This window comes from Alexandromys fortis, unplaced genomic scaffold (genome assembly GCF_014885135.2).
Source record: "Alexandromys fortis isolate MF-2015 unplaced genomic scaffold, M_Fortis_MF-2015_v1.1 scaffold_70, whole genome shotgun sequence".
Taxonomy (NCBI): Eukaryota; Metazoa; Chordata; class Mammalia; order Rodentia; family Cricetidae; genus Alexandromys; species Alexandromys fortis.
In genome coordinates this window covers 2,965,721-2,974,678 of record NW_026067955.1, presented here as the reverse complement: position 1 = coordinate 2,974,678, position 8,958 = coordinate 2,965,721, and the positions used below count along the sequence as shown (strand labels likewise).

The 8,958-nt window shown below is 39.5% G+C and overlaps 1 protein-coding gene across 4 annotated transcripts in view; it reads right to left on the bottom strand.

The window, feature by feature from the left end:
* Positions 1–865: 865 nt before the first annotated feature.
* Positions 866–8,958, bottom strand: part of Myo9a (myosin IXA) — a 202,770-nt gene continuing 194,677 nt past the window's right edge. For all 4 annotated transcript variants that reach the window (XM_050151883.1, XM_050151881.1, XM_050151882.1 and 1 more), the window contains 3 exons: positions 7,534–7,736; positions 5,887–6,008; positions 866–4,741 (listed from right to left, as the gene is read on the bottom strand). In XM_050151883.1, the coding sequence (XP_050007840.1) occupies positions 4,281–4,741; positions 5,887–6,008; positions 7,534–7,736 (786 nt within the window). In that variant the 3' untranslated portion in view covers positions 866–4,280. The remainder of the gene's footprint in view (positions 4,742–5,886; positions 6,009–7,533; positions 7,737–8,958) is intronic.

Here is an 8,958-nt window from a genome sequence, read left to right as displayed (position 1 = left end):
ACCACCCAAGTGCTGTACCACCACTGCCTGGCTGGTTCTGATTTTAACTATTGTTCACCTCAAAATGCAGCTATACATTTTTTCTTCACAGAAAGTGAGCGTTAGATGCCTTTAATCTTCCATCTTGGTATTCCCTCTCAACTGTCTTGACAGTCAGCAGACCAGTATCTTGGCTTTGCTCCTCCTTTGAATTCAGCTGAGTTCTAACAGAAGTCACTTCTGCACTTATCAACTGGGAACTGGGTCCTTTCTTTTAACTTTATCAGTATAAGAAATCAGTGTTGTTCTTTTGGGTTATGAATCTGATTGGGAGCCAGAAAACAAACCACACATATTCCACTTCTGGAAGCTTTGTTCTTTAATGAGCCATGGAGTGATTTGTTCAGCAAGCTGCTTTTGTGTGGCCATACAGTGCATATTCTGAGTGACGCATACTGCACTTCATACAAATGTCTTGCCCCCTCCAAAAAAACAAAATAACAAAAAAAAAAAACTACAAAGTGCTGCTGATTGCATCAGGAATGTAATCAGTTCTGTGAATGAGATAAATCATTCTAATAGAATTGTTAAACAGTAAAGTGGCATATTTCACAGGATATGTCCTTTTATAATATACAGTATTTTAAAAATTTACACTCACCATACTTATAAATTACTTTAAATCCATTAAAATAATATAATACTAATCTGTAGTCTACACCTTTCCCATAGCAAATACAAATACTTTGTTCAAGAGGTGCAACTCTTATATGACCTAAGAGGGCTGATAAAGAGGCATTAAGAATGGATGGGTACAAGGCAACAGGCCCATTGGTAGAGCTTTTTTGAAGTTTAAACCAAGAGATTAATAAGATCTAATACACTGGAGATTACCCAGTCAACACCAAATCAAGTATGGGAATGTTCCAGAGAAACATGGTCTAAGGACACAGAAAGTTGGGTCTCCTACAAATGACTAAAAATTTTACTACTAAGGCCAGCATGGTGTTGGGACACAGTGCTGGGAAGTTATCACAAGTGTGTGGGTGCATATAACACACCATTCAATTTAGAAGAATGCAGGTCCATTCCCCACCAAGACTTAAGAGTGGGCAAGAAAACCAGCTGGACAACTTCTTTCTATAGTTACAACTCTCTCAGCTTCACACACCTCCCGAGAATCCTTTCTTCTCTCTAGCATATCAGTTACAGATGAACACATAGAGCTCACAGGCAGAGATGGGACAATACAACCTCCACGGATCACATGTCAGCATACTGCTCTGGCCCTATCTTTCACTGTACAACACATAGTATCTTCACATCCTATGCAAGGTTAAGAGTCACAGCAGATTTCCAAAGCCTGAGAGTTGGCCCTAGTGACCTGTGCCCTGAACTCACATCTTTTTGTCCCTCCTAGCAATACTCAGAGAAAGAGGGTCATATCTCCCTTTATGTTTCAACAGCCCAGCGTGGCCATATATATCTAAATGGCAGGAAGTACAAACTATGTGCAAACTAAGCATGTTGCCTCCCTGAATTCTGCCTGCATTTGCTGTAGTATCATCAATCTGTAATGCAGAATGAATTTGTTTCTGCTACATTTTCTATGATACACAACTACAAACACATATTAATGAGTGGGTAGAAAAGAAAATATTGATGTTATTGAGGGTTAGACGTACGTAATGTGACTAGAATACTCTGAAGTTGGGAACACGGGCTCCACATGTAAGCCACTCTGCTGCTGCCATGGAGATTCTTTTGATGCATTCTGAGTGAAGAAAAGCAGCAAGGCAGAAAGCAACAGAACTGTGAACCTGATGCGGACTCTATCATGAGTGACTGCAATACATTGTCACTTTGTGGTGATGCAGAGGCCCTGATAAGAACTGACGGGAGTAGAACATTTGGTTCTGACAGTATTGAGTTATGGCTTCATCTCTATCAGACCAATAGTGCCTGCTGACCAGCAAGAACAATAGCATTCTTTTCCTCAAAGAAGGCCTACACTTGCTGAGACATTCTTATGATTGTGTGGATTTCCCCCAGCGCATCCTGGCAGCTTGTTAAATGATTGGAAATTTACAAATCTAGCAACTGAAAAAGTTTTTATTTAACTTTATTCAAATTCAGGATTTAGGTCCCTGAGAAAAATTATAAAGTCTTTTAATATCGATTACCTAGTTCCTACAAAGTGACCTATGTAGACAGTTTTTTCTCAGCCCCAAATTTACCTAATAGAAAAACAAGACAAACAAAAAATGAAAATTTAGGTGGGAGAATGTATGTCAAGTGTTAGGTTTCCCCAGACCATTCCTCTGAAACAAGGGAAACTGTTCAACAGCTTAAAAAAAATTTAAGTAACATTTTGACCAAAGTGGAGAGCAACAGTTAACACCCAGCAGTAGCTGCTCTCCCCACTGCTAAAATAGACTAAGGTCCAAAATAGTTACCCCACCTTGACACAGTCATGCTGGGTTCCTTTAGGACAACATCCAACATTCTTGTTGTTAATGTTTGTGGGATATAAAACTTAACATTTACTGATTGACCACCATCATTGGGGAGAGTTTCAAAGCTTCCTTCATGTGTTTCGATGATGAACTATATATACCAGGGAGAGGGAAGACACCTGCTACCATGAGTTGCTGCACAGAATGATGCTACAAGTCTCATCTCTAGAGCTGGCCAATGACCACTGAAGCAGGGGCATATGAGGTTCAGTGTTGTGCAAGAGGAGAGACCCTGCCTTAACAAAAGACTTATTATTCTCATGACTTCAAACCAAAGAAAATGAAGAAAACAGAAATTCAGGTTATAGGTGGTAAAGGCTCTTTTTGTAACAGTGCATATGGTAGTTAAGACAAAATGTATTTAGTTACTTTAAAAATAAACATTTTCACATACTTAAGAAAGGGCATCATGTTTCATTTCACATACATTATAAATAGCAAAAAGATTTCTACTCCCACAAATGCTAGTACATGATGTTTCAGAAATTATAACTTAGGTACATGGAGACCACCAGTGATGAAGAAGATGCCCTTACTTTTCTCTCAACCCAGGGGTGAGTGGTTCTCACCACCTGTCCAATGGCCTCTCATCTGTAGGAAGAAACTCCATGGGAAAAAGGGGGAAGCACAAAGTTAAAAAGAACTAGGCATACTATACATGTGTATTTACAGTAAACTTCAGGAACAAGTATATTAACAAAAATAGCTTCAAGTAGTCCTTGATTTTTTTTTCATCTAATACTGATGGTCTGAGAAAAAAAAAAGAAGATAAAAGTTAAATAGATCATATTAAAACTTTCTAAATTTCTTTTGGCAGATTTCTATAACACTCATGCAATGTTGTGAGTACTTGTAGAAAAATGATTACATGGTCACATTATTTGTCTGAGTCTATGGTGGTATTCCACCAGCAAGTGAATAGGCTCGGATACAGTCTTCAGTTTAGTCTATACAACAACAAAAAAGCCTGGATCAATTAGGATGAAGCCTTCACATTTAGGGGTTACCTAAATGTGTCTGTGACAGAAACCAAACAAAAGACTAAAGGACTCTGACCTGATAATCAGGTCTATCATGACAGTATGGCTACCAGAACTTTATCCCATGCAACATAGCTGGCAGGAACTAACCAGGATATAAACCAGTACTGACTACTATGATATCAACATCAACAAAACACAAAGCATGGTCTCTTCACTGTATGACCAGATAACTGAGACATGCTCTGATGGCTTAATGGAAATCATAGTTTATGTTTCCAAAATATAACATGGAGTATTTTTAAATTAAATTTAAAATAGAGGGCTTGGGCTTTCTTCTTATAAATCCTTGGGGGAAAATATATTCTACCACAGCTCCTAACTATCCCAATTACAAACTCAAAAGCTTTTGCTTTCATGGTTAAGAGAAGTTTGTATATTTTCTTCAAAAGCTAGAAATGAGAGTATTCCTCAGGATCACAATAGCCTCCTAGTTCAACAAGTATCTGTTGGGAAGGGAAGAGTAGTGTGGGAGAGGCAACAACTGCTGACCAAAATCCCCCAGGTCCTAGGTGGCTTTGTTTAGTGGAATCTCAAATCAAAGACAACAGCCAAGGCACAGCTGGCCCATCCCTAGCAACCTTCAAAGAGGCCACTTCTGCAGGAAGCCCAGCGATCCAGCACACAAAGTGCTGGAACAAGAGGCAGGACCATTAGGACTGACTGTTATGGACAAAGTGACCAGAAGAGGCCCCAGAGATGAGATGTGTTTACCACTCTAGCCACATAGGGACACACATGTCATTCAGACCATAAACTCATTATTTCCAAAGGGTGGTAGCTGCTGTGCTGAGCTGCAGTCTGGGTCCACAGTTTTCTTTCGGCCAGATGCGACTGTCCCCTCTGGGGTCTCTTTGGTTTTCTGAGGCGAATTTTTCACATTCTTTAGTTTTTGTTTGCCCTTTTCAGGGTTGAAGGTTCCTCTGCTGATGAACTGAGGCCTGTCTTCCAGGGATTTGGCTTGGCCTAGTGGTCCTTCAGTACCTAGGGCCTCACAAGCTGAGGCAGCTCGGTAAAATGGAGACTTGGAATAAATCTGAAATCGCTTTCTAGTGCCATGAGATGATGTAGTGTTAGATAAACAGGAAGAGACGCAGGAGTTGACTGAGTCCACAGAGTCTGGCTGCTTTCTTAGTTGTTTTCGCAACTTGCTTGAAGGCTCAGACTTGGCAGCTGCTCTCAGGGAGCTAAGGGCTAAGCTTCTCTCTAATGGAGACACAGAAGACAAAGTTGTGACAATGTCTCTTAAACATCATATCTGAACAGAAGTCAGTGCTCACAAGTAAAAAATGAATTTGTCAAAGCTGTGAGGGTCGAGATGATCTACTTTGCAGAAATGGCAAAAAGCTCTAGAGTTGGGCCTGGTGGTGCATACCTTTAATCCCAGAGCTTGGAAGGCAGAGGCAGATGGATTTTTGTGAGTTCCAGGCCAGCCAAGAAATACAGAGTGAGAACTTGTTCACAAACAAATAGATCAACAAATCCTCTCCATCCAGTTCCACAAATACTTTACACTAAGTCCTAGGGAAGTTTGGTATGTCTGAGTATATAAGACCAGCAGAGACCTAGAACAGTCACCATCATTCCAAAGCCTCTGTCTCCCTGAGATACAGCACCTAGTCAAACACCTCCTTTGGTGTGACAGTTCCACCTCATACCAGGGGACAGTTTTGCCACTCATTCTTGCAAAATGACCACGAGATGGATATGCACTGTGATTACTGGCTTTCCCCAACCCTCCATGGTAATGCAGTTACTAACTGCATTAAATGACCATTTGTGAGTCTAATGAACAATTATAAGGAAGCATCACAAAGACCTGTGATTCCTTAGTAATCTATCGTATTTTCATGTGAAATCAGTGGATTTGTAAAACAAACTCTACTTAGCTTGGGAATTTGTTTTGGTTTATTTTGGAAGATAGGGTTTATCCATAATAGTTGTGTCTGTCCTGGACCAGGCTGGCCTTGAACTCAAGAAATCCACCTGCCTTTGCCTCCTGGATTAAAGATGTGTGCCACCGCACATATATACATATAAATATTTGTATATTTTTTATAAAATTTTATATATATTTTATATAAATTATGTGTGTGGATACTTTGCCTGCATGTGCACCAAGTGCCTGGTATCCTCAGAGGCCAGAAAAGGGCATCAGATTTCCTGGGACTGGAGTTACAAGCTGTAACCATCATGTGGGTGCTGGGAATTGAACCCAGTTCCTCTGAACCTGAGTGTTCCTAACCACTGAGCTACTCTTCCAGCCTAGCTTGAGAATTTTTATTCCTTTACAAAACAAATTATGTCTCTAGTATAACATATCCATTTATCAGCTCTCTCAAAAGTGGTACCTTCAGAATCCATGTTCAAATTTTCTGAGCTATCAGCAGTCCCAATAGAAGCCTCAGACTCAAGGGTTTCGTCATCAGAGGCACGAGGTTCCAATACGAGCATCTCAAAAGTTAGTTCTTCCCTATGAGATACAATCAACAAACCCATTAACATGATAGGGAGCAGAAAAAAGATGACAGAAAGACTTTATTAAAGCAAAAGTTAAATGACAAAGACATTTCTTACTGTCCACTAAGGTGATGAAGAGTATTTATTTATATGCAAAGCAAGAGATGGATGAAAGCACAAGATCACAGCAATGATGGAGCTAGGGGTGAGTGGGCTGATGTAGGTTGCTGTAACTGAGACGTTCTGAGATGAACTTTGTACTGAAAACTAGGAATTGAAGATTCTAAATTTATTCATGATATATCAGCAAGACCTGTTCTCTCTCTGGACCTCAGCTTTTTCATCCAGAAAACACAGCTTGTAGATCCCTAGTAGTAAGCCAGCTCTGAACCTAATTCTTTCTCTTTAAATCAAGTCTTCTCTTGTCAGACCCTTCTTAGCCTTATTTCTACTTTAAAATTGCCTGAAATTCACAGATCATCCTTCTCTTTTTTTTAATTAAGAAAATTTACTTTTCATTTTCATACCAACCCCAGTTTTTCCTCCTTCCCTTCTCCTGTCACCTCTCCTCTTCCCATTCCCCATCCGCTCTTCAGAGGGGTAAGGCCTTCCTTGGGAAATCAAGACACACAAACTACCCTTTTACACAACCTTGCCAGGAGATCACTACTTTCATGTGCAGTCACAGGTTTGAGATGTATGCTTATCCTTTGCACTTTATCTTTCCTAACCATTTCCTACTTACCCTCTATAATTCTATGTTCATCAGAGCTGAGGTAGGTCATCTTTTTAGCCCCCGGTTTGTAGCTAATGCCTCACTTTTTCCACAGCTGAACCCTAGCTGCTTTTCAGTTGCCCTAAATTCCAGAATCAATCCTGACATTAAAGTTTCTTGATTCTTCATGAATCAAGTTCTCAGACCTAAGAGGCAAGCTATAGGGAGAACCATGGGATGTTAATCCCTAAGGGATAATGTCAACCCAGTCTTGACAGAGTGATGAAGGTAATAGAATTTCTTAACTTTCTCTTTGAAATCACAACAGGTTTCTCTTCCTAGTACCCCAGAACACAGTACAGGTGCTGCCTTATTCTATCTAGTTGTTGGGTCCATGGTCATAGTGATTTTTAAAAACACTTGTTATTATTTATGTAACTCCAACTAATGCTTACACTTGGAGAGAACTTTGTCTTAGCCAAGGACTCTTGCTCTTCCTTTTGTGAAGCACATCTGGTTCTGCAGGTTGGTCCCCGACCTGTCAAGATGTGATAACTCATCTTGGCTCTCCATTGTTCATGCCTTTGGAATATGGACTAAGAAAGCATACGCTGTGGATGTTTACCCTCCTATTCCTACTGCATCAAGATTCCTACCTCATAAATTTCCACACTTACCCTGAGTATAGGTAATAAGAATCTGACAACTCCATGTCCTTTGGACCACCTGACATAGTGCTTGACACAGAAGATAATGAATAAGGAAAAATAAAGGGGGAAGGAATCACAAAAGACAACTGGTATCTCTTCCTCTGGATACTTACTTCTCTTTCTGTAAATTCTCAATTTGCTCAGTCAGCACTTTTTCCTCCTGCTGCATTGCTGCTTGCTGCTGTTCTGTGATGTCAGTCTCCATGGCTGTTTCACTAGTCATGGTCTCTTCAGGGACATCAGACATGGAAGGCAATCGGACTATAACAGGAGAGGATGGACTTGGATAGTTTCCACGATGTATACGCCCCTTTCCCTGCAGAGAAAATTCATTTTAGAAGGTAACTAACTATGTCAGTTTTATGTTGATCACTTTGGATAACAAATGTCCTTCCATCACATCATGAGAATGATAGGTCTGAACAGGCATAGAATATTTAAATAAGATATCATAAATAAATTAAGTTAAAAGAATTCTATCAAGAACACTGAAACATGAACACACATTTCCAGCCCTGGGTGTTAAGAATTGTCATGTTTTCTTTTAATCTAAGCTGTGCACTAAATAGCTTCAAGCCAATTAAGACTTGAAACTAAGTTATGTTGTGACAGGTGCCACATTTCATTCGCTCCAGAGCCATACCACACTAACATTGAAGATACATGTTGTTTTCATCATTATAAGAAGTTCGGCAGCTTTAACCCTATAAAGACAATCTTTCTAGAAAGATAAAATGTTTTTTACATGTCCAGAAACTCATACTTAAAGATACTGGATAGCTAAGTGGCATAAAAAAGGCCCAGCATTTCCTAATGATCTGCAGGTTCAGAAGAGATGGTGGAGTCTGGGCAGAACTGTGAACATCTAGAGTTGGCAGTTACAGTACATTTACAAATCTTTATCAGAATAAACTTATTATTAATGAAGTAGCTACAGCTGTTTTGTTCAACAGTGGCAGAGATGGCTTAAAACTCTAATAAAATTACATACTCCATGGCCCTCCAGAGAAAATGCTTGCCAACTCCTGAAGCACAGAATAACAGTGTATGAGTTGTTGCCCCATAAGACCTCCAAGGTTTGCATTCTAGACAGAAGGGTAAACTGAAATTACCACAGTTCTTACAGATGTAATAGCCTAGCTTCAAGTCATCTGAATAATCTATATATAAATCTATATATAAATTTGATAGAAAAATTTTAAACTTCAAAGACTGGATGAAAAGGATAAACCTGCCAGTGCCCAGGGATCTCACAAAAAATTAAAATTACTCTTTGTAGGTATTCATTGCTATCCCAGGCCTCAAAATACTTTCTACAAATCATTTTTCAAATCAAAAGTAGTCAGGAATAAGAAGAGATAAGACAATGCAAATGAAAACTAGTAAAATAAAGAAACAGAAGACAAAAGCTCTCAAGGACTATCAGACAAACTTAAAAATAACCTGTTCAAGCAGGTGGCAAAGCATAACTGAATTCAGTAGAATGCAAGAGAGAGAGAGAGAGAGAGAGAGAGAGAGAGAGAGAGAGAGAGAGAGAG